This window comes from Dipteris shenzhenensis, chromosome 14 (genome assembly GCF_047967505.1).
Source record: "Dipteris shenzhenensis isolate YYH24624 ecotype China chromosome 14, Dip_SZ_1.0, whole genome shotgun sequence".
NCBI lineage: Eukaryota > Viridiplantae > Streptophyta > Polypodiopsida > Gleicheniales > Dipteridaceae > Dipteris > Dipteris shenzhenensis.
The window spans coordinates 16,843,956-16,867,161 of NC_141609.1; the positions used below are offsets into that span (position 1 = coordinate 16,843,956).

The following is a 23,206-nucleotide window of genomic DNA, read 5'->3' on the forward strand; positions in this document are numbered from 1 at the left end:
CACCCAATCAACATTAGCACAAAACACATCCATTGGGGATTGGGGCTTTGGTCTACATGGCCCAAATGATGCCTCTCAAAGAAGAAACAAGGAGCCACTACCCCTTATGCCCTTAGTTTAATAAACGAATCGCTCTTGATCTTCTCATCTATGAGTCCAAAGCACTTAACCTTTGAAGGGAATGGTGTTCTTCGTATTTTTCACATAGAGCAGTTGAACTTTTTCTCTATGATTTTAAGAAACTCCTTCTATTTTGTGAGACCTTAGTTTTTCATCATTCTCTATGATGCCAAGAACCTCCTTTTATTTTGTGAGACCCTAGTTTTTCATCATTTAATGCTAGTTGCACTTCTCCTACTGGGTACCTTTTTCTTCATTGTGTGAAGCTTTGTTTTTGGCTTGCCGTAAGGTAGGCTATATTGACGTTTTTGGCCTTAAGAAGCTAATTTAAAAAATATTTCTAGCTTTTTTTGTGATTCGTTGAGTCTCCACTTTTTCTTCGCCCTTTCTCTCTTGCTTCTATTTTGGTCCCCCTTTTTCTTGGCTGCTTAATGTCGTTCCAACTTTTCCTCCTTCTTTTCCTCTTTCCTATTGCGAATCCCTTCACGATGACAAGCCACTTGAACGAGGTACAACTTGTTAAGACACTATTCAAAAAAGTTTGTTAGAATTTTTTTTAAGAACATATCCCCTCTACTCTATATCACTTGGTAAACTAGCAATAAATGGTTCAGTATTGGCGTGGTGGCTTCTTCGTGGGGACGTGTCAATGGATAGAGATCGTCAACACGAGGGTCAATGGGGGAGGGGGGGGGGCGCCAAGGGGGACCGGGTGGACTTTTGACTTAAAACGCTCGCCGCCAAAAGTTATATACGAAATCTTCAACAGGCGTGTCATCTTCTTCATTTTGAGAATGGCTTCTGCCGTCCTGCTTTCTTTTTTTTGGCTGCCCTTTCTTGCTGCAACCCCTAGCCACCATGCCTGTCTACTCAACGAGCAATCCCTTGCCACCATGCCTGCACAACGTCTACCGCTCTTGGAGGATCCGACTATTCTAGGTTTAATTGCCTCTCTACCGGAATTGGTATGTGTGATCGGTAATCTGTTGATACAAATTGTTGCTTATCCTCTTTCAAAATGGAACTCTCTCTCTCTCTCTCTCACACACACACACACACACACACACACACACACTAGCGCTTCTACGCAAGCTACTTCAAGCATCTTTTTAGCATATATACTTAAGCGAACAAACTTTCACAACTCATCCCATTTTTTTTCTTTGAAACATGCATGCTTGGCAATTCCTGTTGAAAGTACTTGCTTGCAAATGCTTCACTAGTTTGTTGTTTTGCCAGAGTATCCTGCATTCCGCAATCGCAGCTGCGGGCTTGGATACTGACCTTGCGAATGTCACCACTGAGCTCACACTATTTGCGCCAACCAATCATGCTTTCCAGGATGTGCTCGGAAAGCGCACTCTTACATGTGTTCAAAATTACTACTTGGCGAAGCCTTGTTCGTCGCCCCAAGAACTCTTGCTCTCAACAAACTTGAGGCAATTGCTGCTCAATCACGGTCTGTCCTTTGCCTTCTACATCTTTTTCCCTTTGTACTTTCTGCCCTTCGCTCATCTTTTCTCTATCTGTCATAAAATGGTTGCTGAAGGTTTCCCCCCTCTCTTACAGTAGTGGATGGGGGATTCCTACTGAGATCGTTGGAAAACGGAGACAGACTGCAATTCGCAGGAGACGCAATTGAGCAGGTGCAGGAAGAAAAGAACTGCCGGATTGAGAATGCTATTAGAAATATAGATTTTAAGAAATTGTTTTATAGGAGCATAATTAGGCGCGTGTGTTCTCTCAATTGATTTGAATGTAGGTCCAGTATGTGTTCTTGGTCTAGAGGTAAACAATGAGCTTACTACACTGGCTGTTAATCAAGCACGACTTACACTTGAAAGAAAATCAAAGAGAGAACTTTGAGGAACTGAAGCGAACTAAGTGTACAATAGGAATGAGGAATTGAAAAGGCAAGAAGCGTTGCTTTGTGCTTGCCATTTTTAGCTCCTTTGAATCATTGAGATTTCTCGCCAAGTATTTTATGGCCCTAATTTATTGAGATTCTCTAAAGGGAGCCTATTTGAAAATCTCTTGGCATCTTCTAAATGATTTCCCATCACCACACTCAATCAAATGTCTCACAAACTCATCTGTTCACCGTGCTTATAGCGGGTTTACAATGCTTTTATCCACGATAAACTTTGCCCTCAACAAATTCGTGCAGAAACTAGCGTTTTGTGATGACATATTTTGTCAATTTGCTTGTCATCCTTCCGTCCACTAGTTGCATGAAATCTGCCTTAAACAAAATTGCTTGATTTATATATTTTTCTAGTGGCTGGACATATGGCAACATGGTTTGCTTCCGTTGATGACAGGGTGGCTGTACTTTGTCGTTGGGAGCCAGTTTTGTTAAACAAGAAAGCAGATCTTGATAAGCTGATTCATCTTCTCAAGAGAGGGGAGAGAGACGCTTGGTTGACACAATTTTTGTGTTTTGGGAGGAGTAAAGCTTCCCCAACCCCTTTCCATTTACAGTCAATGCTGGCTGAAACCAGGGGGAAGGCTTTGGGCATGAAGCACTGAGCTACTTCAGTTGAAGGCCTTATAAAGCCTTCATAGTGGCTTATTACACTACTCAAAGGAGGCGTGAGGCCTCAAAGTGAATTCATGAAAGCAGCAACTTTGGGGTTGGAAACAAGTCTGGGGGCCTGAAAGGCATGCATGGTGACGACTTCATCATCTTTCACCCTCTCTATCTTTGTCTCTGTTTCTCTTTGTCTCTCTCTTTCTCTTTATCCCTCTCGTTTGCCTCTCCTTTTTCTTTGTATTAGTATGACTTCGACCATTCAGTAGGTCGCATCTATGGTAGCGATTGGTCTCTTTCCTGGAGGACGTGTTAATCCTTGCAGCCTGAGTAAGTACAGCATGGGTTCCAACTTGATGGATGTGCTTACCTCATCTACGTCATCGTTGTTATCTTCTGGCCATTTAATACTTGGGACTGCTGCCTTAATCTGTATAAAACAAGTCTTCCTCCTTGTACCAGCCATTGGGTAGCCCCCCAATCATTTAAGTACATTATCTACATGGCCTTGTGTTCTTAATCTCTTTGTCGACCTTCATATCCACCTCTGGAGTAACCTATCTTTATGGACTTTGCATTCATCATATCCTTGATTGTACAAATCAATCAATTGAGGGGTAGGGGGAGATGCCTTGCATGTTTGCATTACATCATCGGCCACTGCTTGCTTGCCAGTGCCTCTTCAGACCTTGGATCGCTGCTGTGCAAAGGGAGTAGTGGAGGGAGCTGAGGAGCAGAGGCACTGCTAAGCAGCACTGCTGTGCGAAGAAGGAAGCGGAGGGAGGTGCTGAGGCGGCGGTGCTGCTGCTGTGCATAGGGAAGAGCTGAGGTAGCTGAGAGAGAGAGAGAGAGTTTTTATTAAAGTCTTCGGAAGACCGATGGGTCTATGAGACTGATAGAAAACTTGATACAAACAAGCAGAAAGGGTGGAGCCACTAAAACGGGCATTATCACCCATGCTGACTGTTAAGTCCTAGGTAAAACATAGTTGTATCATTAGTGATGACATCATCATCATCCTCATCATCATCAGCTTAATCGCTATCATCATGTCAATTGTCGTCACCAGGTCAGGCCAATGCAGCACAATGTGGGGACCTCACAAGGGTGTAAGAAGTCAGGGGAGAATTGAAGGGGGGTGAGGTTGTGCTAATGTGTAGTAATGATGGAGAGCTGGCGACCGTCGATGAGTGTTGCCTACCTCGGTCTCCTAGCCGTGGCTCTGCTCCTGACAAGGGCTATGGTAATCCCTGTGGGTCGTGTCCCATGTTTGAACATGGATGGGAGGTTGCCCAGTGTGATCCGCGTGTCTCTCCACTACCGAGCACAACGCGACTCAGTCTCTAGATCTTTGTTGCGCATGCTATCTGTGACTGTACGGTCCGTGTGGTTCGACTGAAAGAACTCCGTGATCTTGATCTAGGATGGGTCGGATGGTAAGCCCAAGGTCTGTCTCGATGTCCGGAGTAAAAACTATCGGTGTCGAACTGCCTCATGAATGAAGGCGGCGAGGCACCCTTGGTCTGGATATGAGAGAAGCTTGGAGAGGGGTTCGAAACCATCCCTAAAGAGATAGTGATATCGACCGCGGATCTCGTAGTATACGGGGCATTCGAGTGCGAAATGCTCCTCTTACTCAACCTCTTGCCGATCACATAACATGCATAGGTGGCTCTCCCTGGGTATCCCCTCAGCTCGTCCACTCTCGATATGGAGTCGATGTGATGAGACTCGAAACTATCCGATAGAGATTCTCAGTGAATGTGGTAAGTGGATCCGAGTGTACTCTAGCAAGACAATGAAGCCCTTCTCAGAGATGTGTAGGCAGTGGTCTCTGTAGAAGCTGAGCTTCATTGGAAGCTCTCTCGGTTCCAACCAGGTCTTGAATGTGTGTAGCTGTAGGAGATCCTCTCGAATGACTTGGTTGACCTTGTGGTACCGAAGTGGGATAGATGGAGCTCGTTTCATCCATCCGCGAGGCCCATCGACGAGGATAAGGCGAGCCGTGGCAGCCTACGTCGCCCCGATGTGCAAGATCCGTATTGTCTGACGCAGTGTAGATAAGTAATGGTCTGAAATGTTGCATCTAACTGTAGTGGAAAACTCGGCCTGAATGATATGATGCGGCACCGATGGCTTGCCTTGGATCATCCATGAGAACAAGAGAATCTGTAGTTGCTCTACTCGAGCCCACTTTGTGTCCGAGAGGTCTGGCCCCCAACAAGGGCCACCGTACATGCCTGTTGGTCTAACCAAGGAATCAAAGAGAAGTGCCTTGGTTCAAGGGTCTTGGAAGTGTGAGTGGAAGCACTATCTCTCCAGTCGGGCAAGTGAGACGTAGCCCTTGCCCAAGCGGGCTTGCATCGCTGGTCTCATTGTGAAAATCGGCTAGAGAAGACAACTCTTAGGTAAGTGTACGAGGAGATAATCTCAACCGCTGACCCATCGAATGTGAATTGGTCCCTATGCATGGCTGCTCAAGATGTGTTGAAGATCATAACCTTGGTCTTACCAAGGTTGATCTTCAAATCATGTGATGCACAAAAAGCTTGCAATGCATCCAAATGTCTCTGAAGGCCCTCGACGGAGGAGGATATCAATACTACGTCATTTGCGTACAAGAGGATCTGAATCAGAGTACCGGCGAGAGAGCAGCCAGCCCCCCCTAGTACCCCCATGAAGATCTCTAGCTCATCTATGTAGAGGCCAAACAAGGTTGGTGATAGTGGACAACCTTGTTTGACCCCGATGGTGCTCATAATCTCCTCTGCCCGGTCCCTGTCCGACTCTCTCATAAAGCGTCATAACAGCCCATGTGATCTTCGGGTCATACCCCAACTCTTGCAAGTGCCTGGTGAGGCGAGCCCGTGGGACCGTGTCAAAGGCTTTGCGGAAGTCCACAAAGCAACAGTATACCTTCTGCTTCCGTGACCTGGCCTCCTCTATGCCACTCCTGAGTGTCAGAACGTGATCCATCATCCTGTGGTCGCGCCGGAATCCTGCCTATCCCTCTACCTTGAGTCCCTGCATCTCTGCAAACCGGCTGACCTCTATGTCAAGTAGTGATGCATGAATCTTGGACATGGCATGTCCAATCATAATGGTCCTGTAGTTTTTCGGACTCATAAGATCCCGTGCCTTGTGAATAGGTGTGTGAGTGTAAAGAGTCCATGTGTGTGGAAAGCCAAGACGAACTGATGCATGAATCTTGGACATGGCATGTCCAATCATAATGGTCCTGTAGTTTTTCGGACTCATGGGATCCCCTGCCTTGTGAATAGGTGTGTGAGTGTAAAGAGTCCATGCGTGTGGAAAGCCAAGGCGAACTGTTTCATTGAATAGCTTTGCTAAGAACAGGGCTAGGATTTCAATCCCATATGCAATAACCAACTAAGAAATGCATAGGTGTTCAAGAAAGAAACAATTACCAGTAGTTGACTACCTAGTGTTATATTCACAAGCCCAATCTGAAGTATTGTAAGTAAATGCAAGTTACACCCTGGGAAGTAGCAAACCAAGAGACCAAGTACCTTGTACGTATTTGAACACAAACTTTGCATCCTTGACACCACCTCTGGTGAACAGAGTGCAAGTGGTGGGCGGGGTGAATGTGAGAGATCTAGGGCGGGGGGGGCTCCCATCATACAAGCCTTACACTCCTCATCATACAAGTTGTGGGCGAAGAGCCTTACACTCCTCATCGTACCAATTGTTGCAGGGCACAGAACCAAGAGATAGAGGCTTAGTGGAGCGTGTGGTATACCGGAAAGCGTGTAGGGCAGCCTCGTGGAGTGAGCTGCTAATCAGGGCAGCAAAATCCTCTAGTAACGGTATGTGATATATATATATATATATAGAGAGAGAGAGAGAGAGAGAGAGAGAGAGAGAGAGAGAGAGATTAACGTCCTCAGGAGGCCTCATGAGCCTATGGGACAAAGTACAACAAATGGAAAGGAACTCATACAAGCCACAAAGGGCTGAAGCAAAGGGCGCGCTAGGGCCCTTGTTGAGTGCTATGCTAAGCTAAGCTATATAGCTCAAAACCACAAGTACAAAAGATTGGAGTTGATAAACTGAGAAGTTGAGACTCAGCAGCCAAAACCCGGAACCGTGGTGGCTCTTCTGTGGGTTGCTAAGATATCCCTGATCCGCGTCTATCAGCTGTGGGGTGGAGGGTGTGGTCTCCTCGACCTCTATATCGGAAGAGCTATATCAAGAGTGACGCCTCGTCTTGGGCGATCTCCTTAAGGAGGGCAGGGGTGGGTCGGTGGACCTTGATCATGCGTGCTCTGTTTACTCTTTGTGTCGTGTGTGGACTTTACTCCCCTAGCTCGGTAGCACCATGTCGTCTCTCCCCGGTAATCCGTGCTGCTCGCATGTCTGTTAACTCCTCCTATAGCCCTCTGTGGCCTGGAGTAGACTTGAATACATAGAAATCCATGACATGTCACTGTGATTGATCTGACTCAGCCTCCTGGGGTGCTATCAGTGCTTGTTGCTGTCTGATATGTCGTAGTAGCGTCTCTTTGTGTTGTCGTATCTCGATCAAGGAAGGCCCATGCAAACCCAGTCATGGAAGTGGATCAAGTGGGGGAGTGGGTCAGCCATTCCCTTCCTGAAAGAGGCAGTGATAGCGTCCCCGGATCTCATAGTAGGCTGGGCAGACACACAAGAAATGCTCCTCTGTTTCAACTGTCTCAAGTGTGCATAACCTGCAGATCCGTTGCGTCTCCTTGCACACACTTTTTTTTTAGTGAAAGCCAGGATTGTTTATATTACAAGAATAGCCACCTCAAAACGAGGCACTGTCAAATACATCAGCTGAAAATCTCTGTATATGCCAAATATACATCATGATCTATGTATCGATTCTGCAAGCAATCAAAGAAAGATCTTTGCAGAGAACGTTTGAAGAAAGCAAACAAAGAGAATGTGGGATCACCGAAGACTTTACAATTCCTGTCTATCCAGAAAGTCCAGAGTGCCCAATAACGAACCCAAACAAAGAAAAGATCAAAATCTTGTGTGTGCGGATGAAATCCAAAGAACTAGAAAGACTTCCCAAAAGTAACAGTCGGGAATCTCACTCTCAGACGCTACCGAAGAAGATCCAATAACTCACGGGAGCACAGGCAAAGCCAGAACGAATGAAGCATAGTCTCCTGAGAAGTCAAACATTGCTAGCAGCTGTCCAGATGGAAAAACTCCCAGAAGTACACACTTTTTTTTATAGTGAGAACAAATATTTTATTGCTATGAAATAATTACATTCATAGGTACTCCAAAAGCGGAGTAACTACTACTCAACCAAAAATCATAAACATCATGATCAATCAAATGAGTCTGAAAGCAATCATAAAACGATTGCCGCAGAGATCGTTTGAAAAAAACGAAAGATGATAAAGTAGGATCATCAAAGACTCTTATGATTTCTGTCCATCCATAGAGTCCAAAGTGCCCAGTAGCGCACCCAAACAAAAAATAAAATCAAAACCCTGTCTAGCGGCATGAAAACCAAATAACCAGAAGAACCTGCCAAAAGTAATAGTAGGAAATCTCGCTCGAAGCCCTGACGAATGAGAGCGAGGAAATCACAAGTATGTGGACAGTGCCAGAAATGTGAGGCACAGATTCAACAGAATGTAGACATCGGTGGCAAACAGCCAGGGCAATATGTCTATGCGTGAGTAACTGTCCAGATGGAAAAATACCAAGGAGGACTCGCCAGAGGAAAAGCTGTTGCCGAAGAGGGACTTTATAATGCCAAAGGAGATGCAGCCGCTTTCTCCACCACTTTGATGGGCGATCCATATGCCAAACAGAATTGGCTCTGTCAGAAACCCAAATTGGAGGTAACAACACTTTATACAGAGGAGGCACTGTGATATGTGATAGCTTCAAAGGACGGGCTAAAGAAGAGGAAGAATGGAGAGTCCAATCCTCAAGCCTATCCTGAAGTTCCAAACGAGGTACCGACAAGAAAGGTTGAAGCATTTCTGAAATTTTGTGCCATAAAGGACGATAATGAGCTCCCAAACCATACTTGCTAGCAGCCGCAGAAAAAGATAAAAGAGTGCCATCATCTTGAAGCACATCCGCCACAGAAGCAATACCTTTGAAAGATATAAAATAAGAACGCCTGGGTTCTTGTATAGCCAAAGGAGGGTGGAATACTTCGGACCAATAAATATTCTCAGCCCTCAAGGAATTTCCCAACAAAGAATCCTTGCCATTCCATTCCAAGTGGGATAAAATATGCTTCCAATCAAGAAGCAAATGAGAGACAAAAGGGCAGCCTTTGATCTTGCCCTGAATAGAGCCAAATAGAAAATCCCATTGTGTAGGCTGCCAATGCCCAAAAGCAGAAGTATCAATATGCAACAAAAGAGAGCGGATCATGAAAGCCCAAGGCTGATCCTCTTGCATAAACTGCAACATCATTTTCCCCCTGTGAGCAAGTATATGCACTTGAATATTGAGTATGTTTAAACCCACTTGCATCTTTGGAGAACAGAGACGATGCATAGAGAGTAATCTGAGACCTTTCTTGCCATTTTTTGTACGCCAAAAAATCTCCATGATAGCAGACATAAAGGAAACCAGATCTGCCTCAGTAAACATAATGAGGGACAGATAGAATTGTATGTATGCTATCAAAATGGATTGCGTTATTCGCAAACGAACATGTAATGGCAAAGTTGCAAGCTTCCAATATTCAAGTTTTTTCCTCAGCTTTGTGAGCACCCAATCAGTTTGTTGAGAACGAGTGAGCCCCCAACCTAGAGGACAGCTAAGATGTCGAATCAATTGAGAAGGTGGAACAATTTCCCCAGGCCACAAAAGACTATGCCAATCTTTAGCATGTAACGGCAATAGCTTGGATTTCTGAAAATTCACATGAAAACCAGTAGCTGTGTCTTATGTGGAAAGAGCTTGCATAATCAAGGAGAGATCACTCTGAGTATGAAAGAATCATCAGCATATGCTTGAGCGATCATGCTACGGCTGCTAGGAATTTCCAATCCATGCAACATGCCAGTGTCCAAAAGGTGCTCCATATATTGAAGCATGGGTTGAGTGGCTATGGCAAATAGTAAAGCACTGAGGGGATAGCCTTGCCGAACAGAATAACCAAGAGTCTAGGTTGTAGAAATATTCCGTGAAAGTATGCAGGCAGCTTTACTATCTTGATATAGCGAATTGATAACTTGCTGCATTTTTGTGCCAAATCCCAAGGCCTGCATTGTTTGTGAAATACAGTCCCACTGAACAGTATCAAAAGCTTTGGCAATATCAACTTGCAATAGCAAAACATCTTGCTGCATATATTTGGCATATTCTATTCCAACATAGGCATTAGCAATGTTGTCTGTGATATGCCTACATGGAACAAAACCATATCGTGCAGGATGCAATCATCAATGCAAATAGCCTTTTATCCGATCAACAATCATTTTGGTAGTAAATTTGTAAATAACTGGCATAAGCGTGATAGGTCTCCAATTAGCCAAAGATTCACAGATTTGCTTTTTTGGAAGGAGTTTAACAAGACCTCTCTTCCATGTGTCTGGCATTTTCTGATTTGCCAAGCAGAATTCACCATATGCAGCAAAGTATGCTTCAAAAGAGGTCAATATTCTTTAAAAAACTGAACTTTAAGACCATCCCATCCTGGAAATTTCCATCTACCACAGGATTTGATTGCATCTGACAATTCCCTTTCAGTAAAAGGTTCCTCCAATTTCAAAGCCTGAGTAGTGGAGATAATAGGAGAAACATGTTGTAAAAGCAAATTTCTTGCAAACAAAACCTGCTGTGAAGGAGGATCTGCATAACCAAACTGCTGAGAGAGATGATGTACACAAACAGAAGCAAGCTGTGACTGTGATGTAGTCCATGAACCATCAGACATAAGCACCCTGCAAATGTTGTTTTTAATCTCTTCTGATGCAAGCTTTTAAAAAATTGTTTGGAAGAACAGCCTTTATCTGTGAAAGCTCTTTGTCTTGCTGTGGTCTCTCATATAGCAAGTTTCCTGTGATCATTGATTTGGAGACAATGTTTAGCTTGGCATAGTGTTGTTTGCTCATGCAAGAACAAAGGACGAAAGTGATTGAGTTCAGTGAGGTCTTGGCAAGTCAATTTAGCCTGAGCAACAGTTTCCCTCATAGTCTTCATGTAAGACTTGCCATAACCTCTAATTACAACTTGCATTTTGGAAACAAAAGAATCCCATGCATTATCAATATCAAAGTGGCTCTGAGAAGACAGAGATTGATAGGCATTAGCAACCATTGCCTTGAAAGTAACATGCTGCAAATAGCTATTGTTCACAATCAGATGTTGCCTTTGAGGTAGTCTATCATCTGGGATATCATGACAAGATAGCCTCAACCATAACGGTGCATGATCTGAATGCACAAAGGCATAGTCAACCCACATTTTGCATGTAAAATCATCATTTTGTTGCGGGGCTATGCTATACCAGCAATCCAGAGGTGCCTGGTAAGAAGAAAGGACATTATGTTGAAAAGTGTATCCAGGTGTCAAAGTTTGCAATTCCTTCCAAAGATCAACCAAATCAAGATGAATCAGTAATTGAGACCATGCATGCCTTTCAGAGGTTAACATATGAGTATTTCGTGATGTATTGTCACCCTGTTGCGGGGCATTATTGAAATCCCCACATATAAAGGCATGATATCTCCATGGATATCGGTGCATGGCATCCCAAATTGCACTTCTATCCCGAGAAGATTGAGGTGCATATACAGAAGCAAATTCAAACACCTCGCCTTGAATGATGCATTGAAGAATAATCCATCTACCTGTATCCACTTTGTTCCTACAATTTGTGTGTCAGTCCTTTGCTTGAGATGTTGGGTCACAGGCTCCAGGTCACGGTCATGTCGAGGCCTTGTCTCGTGGGGGTCCCATGTGATCTGGCTGAAAGAACTCCGTGTTAGAGCTCTGAGACGGATTAGCCAAGGAAGAAGTCTGCTCTTGTCTGGTGTCTAAGTGCCTCATGAATGAAACCTGCCAAACACCGCTGGTCTGGGTAGGAGAGAAAACGGGCCAAAATCCCACAGCTATCTCTGAAGAGGCAGTAGAAACGCCCTAAACAGGACACTTGAAGATGAAATGCTCTTCTTTTTCAACCTCCTGCATGTCACACAGTGTGCATATGCGCCTCTCCCTAGGAATGAATGGATGAGGGCTAAGAGTTGCCTTTTATAGGTCCCTTGGGCCCTAAAACTGGCTGACCCATGCTTGGCTGCACCGACCTGCACCGACTCCCTGCTACAGCCCACCGCACATGGCACCCTTGCTGACGTGGTGTGACTATTGCTTTTGACTGTGCTGGTTGACGTGGCTTATCTGCATGGCTGAATGATGTGGTAGCCTGCTGACATGGCTACCTGCATGCCAGCTTGCTAAAGTGGCTGCTTGTGTGGCCTGTTGATGTGGTTGCCTGCTCTGACATAGTAGTCCAGCATGCCACGGGCTGAGGATGCCCGTGACAAACTGCTAGGCACTCTATAGGGTGCATACACCTACAGCAATGCTTCTAACCAAGTGGCGTCTTCTTGATTTTGGCCATTTTGTGTAGCAAAAGTAGCGTTTTAACAAAGTTGCCTTCTCATTGCTCAATGTCACAATCCCTTGTATCCTTGCATGTTCATCTTCACACTGGACAAACACTCGAGGCGAATTATTTTTGTGCAAGTTCTTCAGTCAAGCTTTGCATACCCACTTCAAGCCTTCTAATTTCCACTTGCACTTGAGGAGTTGAAGCCTTGCAATGTGGCTTTGCAGCTAATGTGCTTGCAATAACCAACCAGTTCATTTTCAACCATCCCTCATAAATTGGACAAAACTTGAGACATTTGTAAATGTAGTGGTTTTTACAAGTTAATGGGCACAACAATACTCCATAATCAATACGCTGATGCATTATTGGTTTACCGCATACTCACACGGAACTTTCAATTTGAAGAGAGCATTCTCACTTTTTGTTGGTTATATCCTCCAATGGAGCCATGGAAAAGGATCTCGAAGTTGAAGGCTTAAAGCAATAAATATTTGCAATGGGAAAAGGAAAAAGGAAAATGGGAAAAAGGATCGTTGGGTTGGAAAATGATTTACGTGCGTAAGAATACTTTGAGCATCATTTTGACAAAGTTTGAAGTTTTGGTTTTTTTTGCAAGTAGCACTATACACAAGATACTTTTTGAAGAGAATGGGTTGCACTTTTTGGATTTTGGGAGCCCTGGGGGGGGGGGGAGGGGGGGTGCACTCTTTGGATTTGGGGACCACAAAGTGTGAGCAGCAGAATTTTCGGATTTGGAGTCCACAAAGGATAGACTGAGGATGACTTGCTAGGCCTAGAAATGGGACCCTCTGTTCTGTCCTTCATTTTTTTTCCTAGTCAAATTCTTTATGAGGCCTTTTTCAGTCCAAATCTCTTTGAATGAAGTTTTACGGAGATCCTTTGTCCTTCAAATTCTGGAAAGAAAGTTACTGTTTGAAGTTCTCTGAAGATTTGCTTGGTCTCTTTTGTCCTAGTAAAATACTGGTCAATACAGGACAAATGTGTCTTTGTTTTACTGTTGAAGTTGCTGAACAAAGGAAAATACATTAATTGTAAGCATTATGCATTTCAGGTGGAAAGAGAAAAAGGAGAGACGTATATTGGAAAGTCATTAGTGACAACAGCAGACATAAAAACTGAGAACGGTATTGTGCATATGATAAATGGTGTGCTGGGAAGCATTGATCCCGTCACACTTTTGTCATCAGATATTTCCATTAATGCCTCTGCTGTAGAATCAGCAATGAAATTGGGTGATGTTGACATTTTCAACACCTCCAAGGTGCCTATCTGTCAAGCCCAACATGTGTGTATGTACAGATCACTTTTGCATTGATTTTACATCGTGGTTGACACTGAATGTTCTTGAAGACTAACAAGTTCCTCGACTTTGAACATGTTGACTGTCTGATGATAGAGAAATGAAATGGCTGAGGGCGCCCAACTGATGAACATCCCAGGATTTCAAGCAAACAGAGGCTTGGTTGCTTTTCCAGATGGAGGCCTTTATGATCCATCCATCCTCACTTTTGATCCTAGCATGAACACAAAACCGTTTTGCTCTTCAGATCGCAGGTTCAACTATCCAATTCTCAACAGTGTGAAACGCCCTGCCAAAGATGAAGATATTGCCTTCATGACTGTATGTTCAGTTTTCATACTCATCATGCCTCCATTGAACTGAGTTTTGGTTATACTCATTGAAAGTTCCATTTGCAATAAAGAGATTGACTTCTTGAGGACTGTTTTTCTGCAAATAGAGGCCTACTTTTTGCACTTCTCTATGCATCATTGTGTTCATATATGCACTGCATGTAAGGAGAAGCATACCCGGCTGTGAAAAAGGGCTTCTGAAAATTTTTTATAGGCATGACTATTCAAATTTTCAGTTGTTCTACCTTGCAGACACTGGACTTTTCATGCTCTGCACCTATGAATCTTCCTTGCAGACTCTGGACTTCTCTGTGCTCTGCACCTATCAATCGTCCTATACATGTGTCAAACAAGGGGAGAAAATCTATTTTTGAAGGAATAATGGTCTTTCATTTAGACATGATACTCCAACTCAACAGTTCGAAGGAGTTTGACATTGCAACCATAATCTTTTGCAGGAAAGGGTGTGGGGATCTCCTTCTTGGATCCAACGATGTAGTGCAAAGTTATTGAGTAAGCTCGTTATGTTAGGGTTGGAGACATTTAGTTGATAGCCTTGAATTTGCAAAGGCTTGGAGACAACCATATGGGAGGATTGGGCTACGTATTGACCATGATCAGCCATATAGTAGGTATGGGCCACATATGACCAAGGTTGGCCACAGTGGCCAAATTGCCCCAAGGAACATGAATTTGTAGAGGTGAGTGCATGGAGTAGAGACCTGGCATCTTGGTCAAAAGGCTAATTTAAGGTGCTGATTGTGGACCCTTTGCACAATGATGAATGATTAATTAAGTTTGAGGCATAGGGCATCATAGAGATCTTGGTACCTAGGAGGGTGGACTAGAGACAAAGAGCCTTGACCAAAAAGATGAATACATTGGAGGCCAGCTTGAGGACGAGAAAGAAAGAACGAAAGAAATTTTATCAGAGTCGTCGGAAGACCGATGGGTCTATGAGACTGAAAGAAAACCTTATACAAATCACAGTAAGGGTGGAGCTACTAAAACAAGCATCATCACCCGTGCTGAATCCTAAGTCTGATCATACATAATCAAATACATTTGGGTGTGACAATGAAAAGAAAAAAGACTGGAGCGGAGCGGAATCCTCTGTATGTCATGTCGCCCTGGCTAGTGTGTAGTCGGTGATGGGACGCTAGCGTCCGTCAAGGGGTGCCGTGTGTCTCGGTCTCCTGGACGAGGCTCGACGCAAGGCCAGAGCCACCGTGAATCCCGTGGGATGTATCCTGGGTCTAAACAATGACGGGAGGTCCCCCAGAGTGATCTGTGTGTCCCCTTGATGTCTCGTGTGTCGTGCTGCGATCGTCGGGTCGAGGTCTTTGTCACGTCTGCGGCTAGAGACTGGATGATCAATGTCACTCGATGGGAAGAACTCTGTGATCCTGCTCTGAGAGGTGTCTGATGATGTGGCCAAGCCCCGGTGGCCAAGCCTCGCTCGCCTGAGTAAGTACTCTCTGTGTTTGATCCCCTCGTGAATGAAGGCCGCGAGGCATCTCTGATCTGGGTAGGCGAGGAATCTGGAAAGGAGCCTGGAGCCGTCTCTGTAGAGACAATGGTAGCGACCTTGGATCTCGTAGTACATTGGGCACCTGAAAATAAAATGCTCCTCCAACTCAACCTCCTGACAGTCACACAACGTGCATATGCGATGCTCCCTAGGGACCCCCCTGCTTTGCCGCCCTCTATGCGGAGGCGGTGTGACAATACCTGAAACTGTCCGATGGAGATCCATAGTGAGTGAGGCATATGAAGCTCAGTGTACCCCGGTGGTGTGATGAATCCCTCCTCCGAAATACAAAGACAGTGATCTCTGTAGAAGCTCAGCTTCACTGGAAGCCCCTCGGCTCCAACCAGGTCCTAAAGGTGTGTAGTTGCAAGAGATCCTCTCGAATGACCTGGTTGGTGTGTGTCCTGATCGGGATGGTGGGTGGGAGTACCGGAGGGGCATCCAAACTGTACAAATTGTACTGAAAAGGAGGTATCCTATCGATGTGAAACTCTAGTCTCACAAACCATCTATGAGTCCGTGCATACTAGCATCGCTCGTCTCCCTCTGCTGCCAACATCATGGAGGAATTGAGAGCCAACCAAGGCAACCTCTTTCTCCCTGATGTGCAGTCCCCATATGATCTAACCTGGTGTAGATATGTGATGGTCTGAAAGGCTGCATCTAGCTGGAGTGGAGAAGCACCAAACTTGGCCTGAATGATATGATGTGGTATAGATGGTTTCCCTTGGATCATTGGTGAGAGCATGAGGATCTGCAGGTGCTCCACCCTTGTCCACTCTATGTCTGACATGTCAGGTCCCCAGCAAGGGCTGCCATACATACCGGTTGGTCGGACCAAGGGGTCGAAGAGAAGAGCCTTGGTTCGAGGGTAAGCACTATCTCTCTAGCCGAGCCAGTGAGGCGTATCACCTGCTTAGTCTGGCCTACATTGCTGGTCTCATCATGAAGATCGGGCCGGAGAAGATGACCCCCAAGTAAGTGTATGAGGATACGATCTCAACTAGTGACCCACCGAAAGTGAACTACATGCATGTTTGCTCGAGAGGTGTTAACGATCATGACCTTGGTCTTGCCAAGGTTGACCTCCAAATCATGGGATAAACAGAAAGCCTGCAGTGCATCCAGGTGTCGCTGAAGCCCCTCGGGTGTGGACGATAAGAGTGCCATGTCATCTGCATAAAGAAGAATCCTGATGATGATCTCGGCAAGTGAGCAACCGGTCCCTTTGGAAGCCCCCATGAAAGTCTCAAGCTCATCGATGTAGAGGCCAAACAGGGTTGGTGATAAGGGACAACCCTGTTTGACCCCTATGGTACTCAAGATCTCATCTGTCAACCTACGCCTGTCCGAACTCGGCCTGGGACTCTCTCATAAAGTGCCATGATTGCCCAGATGGTCAAATCCCAGTGTTTGTAGGCGTGTGATGAGACGAGCTCGAGGTACTGTGTCAAAGGCTTTGCGGAAAATCAGAAAGCAGCAATATACCCTCTCCTTCCGTGATCTGGCCTCCTCAATGACACTCCTGAGTGTGAGTATGTGATCCATAGTCCCATGGTCTCGCCTGAAACCGGCCTGACCCTCTGCTCTGAGCCCTCTCAGCTCTGCGAACAGGCTGACCGACGCATCCAATACAGCTGCATAGATCTTGGACATCACATGTCCAATCATGATAGTCTTGTAGTTGCTCGGGTCCATGGGATCCCCTGCCTTGTGGATGGGGGTGATGGTGTTAAGTGTCTGAGTGCGGGGGAAGCCAAGGCAAACAACGTCATTGAATAGCTTTGTTAGGATCCGGGCTACCGTGTCAATCCCATATGCGATAAACTCAGTGCATAGCCCCTCGTGATTCTTAGCTCGGCCATTGTGCAGTTTCAATGTCACGTCCTTGACTCCCCCTCCGGTGAACAACGTGCAAGTGGTGGGGCGAGGTGTGTGTATGAGATCTGGAGTGGGCTGGTGTGGGACATCATAAAGATGGTGTGCATACGTGTGCCAGACTCTCGTGTCGGTGAGGGCTGATGGAGACCTACGCTCTAGGAATCTCCGCCAAAAATACTTAGAGTTGTTGCTGTACAAGATGTTCAGCAGCTCCTCCTCATTTCGACGAAGAAATGTGTGCTTCTTCCGACGTATGAGACGTCGATACTTGCGTACCGTGTCTCAGGTCTGGTGTGTTCGGGAGGTGACATTTGGTTTCAAGTCGGAGTTGTCGGCGATAAGCCTTGCACTTCGCATCGTACCAGTTGTTGCAGGGTACAGAACCAAGAGGTGGTGGTTTAGTGGACCGTGTGGTGTGGGGAAAGATTTGGAGGGCAGCCTCGTAGAGTGTGCGACTAATCAGGGCAGCAGAGTCCTCTATGAGTGGTATGTGATCGATGTACGTTAGGAGTCTGTTTAGGCGTCCAGAGTAGGCAGGTGAGAGGCTGTGATCAAAGTGTATGTCGTGGTAGGTGTCGTGCTTCCTATGTGGTGTGTCGGGTGTGGCTAAGCGTGGGGTGGCGATAGTGAAGAATAGGTATGTGTGATCAGCTCCTGGAGGGAGTGGTGCTACGGTAAAGTCGGTGATACATGAAGTGAAGGTAGGGGATCCCATGATGTAGTCTACTACACTAGTGTCCCCCCCATGCGGGAAGCAAGTAAAACCACCTGAGGAGGGCCATAGGTCAAGCCTGTTGTAAATGATGAGATCGTGCATCTTGTCTAGATCAAGGAGCGCGTGTCCATATGGTGTAACAGGCCCGTGTGCGGTCCGATGAGATCTTGGTCATACCTGCTCCGTCTAGGTCCATGTTTGGTAGCATGATAGAGTCTTCTCGGAAGTCCATGAGTGGTGCCTGGCGTGTGCTCATCCTGGCGTTGAAGTCCCCAACAAGGAGAACTTCCCCGCGGGCTGAAAGGTCCGGGATATCCTGATGTAAGGGTGCATATGGCAAGGTCTCACCCTCCTCTCGTGCCACTCTGGCGAAGTGGGATGTGTCTGGTGGGAAGTAGCATATTGCTATGAAAAGGTCACGAGTGGCTGTGCGTCGGATTCGGATCCACATGAATCGGGAGTGTGCGTCCTTCCTCTCAATGGAGATGGCTCCAACGAGGGAAGACCGGTACAATATTGCAACCCCGCCTGATCCTCGAACTCCTCCTGTATCCCTCGTCTCATCCCTGAAGGATGACTCCCATGTGTGGCCACTGACTATCGGTAGTGGATGCTCTGGGCTCTGGTGTGTCTCTGTGTAAAAGACTATGCCTCGTCCTGTATGAGACTCCGAGAAGCTCCCTGGGTCTGACCATAAGGTACCATTATAGTTTCAAATAGTGCAGGCTAGGGTCTTGAAAACCTGAGTCTCATAGGCCCCGTCCCCCTAGGGGGTACGGGTGGGAGCTCAACGGGTGCCGGTCAGCAACCTACCATCTCGAACCACGGCCCATTTCCCCTCCTTGCGGGCAACATCCCGTTGCTGCAGAAGAACTCGTCGCTCCTCAATCTGTAGTGGTGTCAAATCCTCGTCCATGGACAGGGTGGGATGCTCTCATAGAGCAGCTCGGCGTCGGAGTGTCGCTAGTCGAGCATGTGAATCTCTGAAGCGAATGACTAGGGGCTGCTCTCGGTTGGGGTCTCTCCCAACACGCCATGCTCCCTCTATGTCATGGTCGGGGACCCCCATGGTGGTGGTCACAAAGGTGATCGCCTCCTCCATGGGCATCGTAGTGGTGCTGGTGCTGTCTCGCGTGATCCCTCGTATCCGAATGTTGAAGGCCTTCGAAGCCCTTTGTTGCTGCTCTTGTATGGCGGTTGAAACGGTTGCCTTTGCGAGCTCCCGTTTCGCCACATCCACCCACCTAGTCGTCTCTGCTATAGCCGACTGTATCGTGGCTATCTGTGCCTCCATCTCTGTGATTGGGGTCCCTCCAGGCGTTGCTCTCAGGGTCTCGAGCTCCTCTCGAAGCTGTGTGATGTCGTGTCTGAGCCCCTGGATAAGGGTGCCCTACTCGTGTATAATGCGGGCCTGCTCCTAGGTGTATCAGGCTTGCTCCTGAGTGTAATGTGTCAGCTCTGCCTGACGGGCCCGGATGTTGTGTATCTCAGCCAATAAGGAGTCCGAAGCATCTGGTGGGGGCCTAAGATATCCTGGTCCAGGTGGGACCTGGATCTCGAGAGGGGTTGGAATGAAGGTGGGCTGCTGAGGTTGTACTGAGGGTGGGGACAGCATGATCTGGGTGGGGGAGTGGTATGTAGGAGTAGCGAGACCGGACGAGGTGCTGAAGGGTGGCTGACTGAGAGGTAGAGGTGATATGAGGAAAAAGTACTGTGGAGCCGTGGCCGGTGGGGCTAGTGGTGAGGCTACCGGAGAGGAGACCTGTGATGATGATGCAGGAGAGGGAGAGGAGAGAGGTGGCGTATATGATGAGGCAGATGATGGTGATGAAATAGTGGTGGTAACCATAGAGGTCGAGGATGTGGTGAGCGGCATGGGCTTCGGGTGGGCCCCTTTCTTCTGGGCCGCGGTGCTGTCCACTGTCAAACCGCTCCGGTTGTTGCGTTTGTTGAAGTCCTCCAGACTGAGTTGCTTTTGTGTTTTCCCCTTGTCACCGTTCCCCTTCCCCATCTCCTCACGTATGTAAAATTGAACCGGAGGGTCTCCCGCCTAGTCCCCTGTCCTCATCCCCCTTTGCCACTCATTGTGGGGGAGGCAGCAAAGAAGGGATTGCAGGAAGGGGGGGTGGGTGGGAAAAAGAGGTGAGAGAGAGAGAAAGAGAAAAAATAAAATGCAGGAGGTGAGAGAGAGAGAGAGAGAGAGTAATTGCAGGAGGTGGAGGGCGGAGAGGCGAGGGGCAGGGCGGGAGGGAGAGGCTAGCGGGAGGGAGCTGAGAGGCTAGGGGGAGAGAGGGCAGCGGAGAGGCTACGGGAGGGAGCGACGGGGCGGCTGAGAGCAAACGAGGAGTAGACGGGGAGCAGAGGGGGAGCTGAGAGCTCATACGCGGGGGGGGGGAGGGAGAGAGAGAGAGAGAGAGAGAGAGAGAGAGAGAGAGAGGCGTGGGGGTTGGTGGATGGGCTACAAGGGACTAGTGGAGAGGCTACAAGGGGCTGTGAGAGGGTGGCGGTAGAGAGGCTATGTGAGGCTGGTGGAGAGGCTACGAGGGGTTGGCAGAGAGGTTATGGAGGGGTTACATGAGGTCGATGGTGCATTAGTAGCTCGGTTGCCCTTGTGAAGGGTTGAAAGTGGAATCCTGAACTCTGTGTTGGTGAAATGTGCATCGAGCAAAACATGCATATCCGGATTCCCCAACAAAGGGATGCTCTGCCAAATAGCTTGTCTAGCATCCTCTCTATCATGTGTCTTAGGATCATCAGTAAGAAGGGTGGCATAAAAATCTGAAGCTATGCGTAAGACATCATCAGGCTCTGTCTGTAAAACCCCATGTGAGTCAATAAGTTGGGATACACTCTCTCTACTATGTCTAGGGCCAAGAGTAGAGAAAAAGTGTTTATTGACTCTACCACCCATCCGAATCCAGAAGGACTCCCGTGCATGAAAGGCATACTCTGCTCTTTGATCAAGCAATATCTGCCGATGAGCCCTTGCTGCAGCAAGGCGCTCTTGAATCCATGCATCTGAAGGCCGTTTCTGCTCTCCCCTCTGCAAAGTTGCCAACTGCTGGCGAACACCAATCTCACGTCTGAGAATATCTCGTCTCCTGGTACAAGCAGCTGAGAGGTAGAAGTCGCTAATACCAGAAAGGGTAGCAACTACATGTGATGGATATGGCTGCCCACCCTGGACATGAGAAACTCATATCTGCAGGGCTGCCTCTGTAAGGTCCTCCTCTGTGTACAAGGCATATGGAATCCTGATGCTGGCAGACCGGCCTCTCAAGTGAGGCTCTGAGATAGCCAGCACAACAGGAAAGTGGTCTGAAGTGGAAACCCCAGCAGCAATGCATACCGATCCACCTGTGTCTAGTGCCCAATCATCTACATAGAATCTGTCAATGCGTGCATGAATAGGCATCTGCTGCCTCCTGCTCGACCAAGAGAACAGGAGGGACTGTGGCTGAATAAGAAAGGCATCGTCCAACCAAGTATCTCTGCCATAGAAGTGAAAAAGGAAGGCATCCCAAGCTGCTCTCTCCAAAGAGTGAAGTCCTTCTCTACCCCCTTTTTTGTCTAATGGTAACTCAACCATGTTAAAGTCACCTCCAATCACCCATGAATCTGCAATGGGGGCCCAGGAGGGCAAATCCTTCCACAACTAAGGGGAGAACCGACTGCAAAACTGAAATAGAAGTGTCCCCCCTGGTGCCCAAGGCAGGCGACCAAAAATTATGGCCAGAAAGCAACTTGCCTGACTTGGCACAATCTCTAGAATCCAGTTTGTGCTCTTGAATAAATAAGATATCAATGGAACCCCCAGTAACACTTGGATGAAGCTGATCCCGGATCAGCTATCTACGGCGGCGATGTGGGACGCCACCTAGGCCCTGTATGTTCCAACTAATAATCCTCATTGACGGGAGGATGTAGAGTGGAACACCTTACCCGACCTAGTGGCGGAAACAAACCCCTCAACAGGGGAAGACCTCCTGCTCGAGCAGCGAGGAATGGAACCAAGTGGCGGAAAATCAACAGGGGAAAGAACCCTGCCACCTGAAGAAGAAGCCCTGTCAACAGGAAACCCAATCACTGGCTCCCCAAAAGTAGCGGGCACAAACTCCTCTGGGAAATCTGAATCATCTGCCAGGGCTGAAAATGAGTTCCTGTGAAGCAAACCAGACACCGGAGTGCGAAGGATCCCTTATGAGGGAAGAGGATCAATAGTGTAAACCATCCCCTTCCCCCTATCCAAGGGAGGAAGTGAGGACTGCTCTCGATCCTGTGTCTGCCCAGCCGCGGAGACCTCTACTGCCTCAAGGAGAGTGTCTGGCACCACTGGTTCTAGGGAAGAAGCTGCAACCGGGGAGGAGGTCGAAGCTTCATTGTCTCGGACTGTGCGAGGTGAGACTGGAGGGACAGCTCGAGGTGAAGCAGAGTCCACTAGTGTACCCTCGTGAACTGAAGGGGGGATTTAAACATGAGCCGGAACCCACTGGAATGCGTCGCGTGCCCCCCGAGGTAGGTGGAGGTTGAGGACCAGGTGATGGACTTGTACCACCCCCTTGTCGAGGCCGAGGAGGAGGTGCTGGACCTGTACCACCACCATCCTGAGGAGGACCGCCATGCAGAGGTCGAGGAGCAGGTGCTAGACCTGTACCACCCCTTTGTCGAGGCCGAGGAGCAAGTGTTGGATCTGTACCACCCCCTTGTCGAGGCCGTGGGGCGGTAGCTGTACCAGAGGGCTTCTTGGGCCTTTCCTTCTTCCTGGGGCAATCCCTGGCAAAGTGTCCAATGGTCCTGCATATCCTGCACTGGTCCTGTCTGCTTGAAATCTCTACTCTCTGGCGAAAAAAGAAACCATCCGGGCGCTAGATCATAACATGGTCCATCTTGAGGTTAGGATCCTTACAGAGGACCCTAACTCTAGGTACCCCATCAGCCTATCCAGAAATTTAAGAAGCAGATTTGGCGTCACTCATTGACAAACTTCCAGAGGATGTCCCCCGATGACTTTGTGAGGAAGGCAATGGGGCATTGTCGCTATGGGAGAGTACCTAAATGCAAAGGACAAAAGGGAGAGAGATATTTGTTAATCAGCTGTCCGATCAGTTGACCATCCAGTGATGGGACCTGTGTATGTTGTGTGTGGTACCAACTCCGTTGGCTGTCCGTTGAGGATGGAAGAGA

At 47.4% G+C, this 23,206-nt stretch overlaps 1 protein-coding gene across 2 annotated transcripts in view; it reads left to right on the plus strand.

Annotated features, from left to right (window-relative positions):
• Positions 1-902: 902 nt before the first annotated feature.
• The window catches only part of LOC147894270 (Amidase family protein), a 194,831-nt gene continuing 172,527 nt past the window's right edge, over positions 903-23,206 (plus strand). For both annotated transcript variants that reach the window (XR_015542124.1, XM_087385054.1), the window contains exons 1-5: positions 903-1,085; positions 1,360-1,579; positions 1,690-1,766; positions 13,315-13,524; positions 13,660-13,884. Coding sequence is in view for 1 of the 2 variants with exons in the window: in XM_087385054.1 (XP_087241180.1) it covers positions 915-1,085; positions 1,360-1,579; positions 1,690-1,766; positions 13,315-13,524; positions 13,660-13,884 (903 nt within the window). In the remaining variant the exon portion in view is untranslated. The remainder of the gene's footprint in view (positions 1,086-1,359; positions 1,580-1,689; positions 1,767-13,314; positions 13,525-13,659; positions 13,885-23,206) is intronic.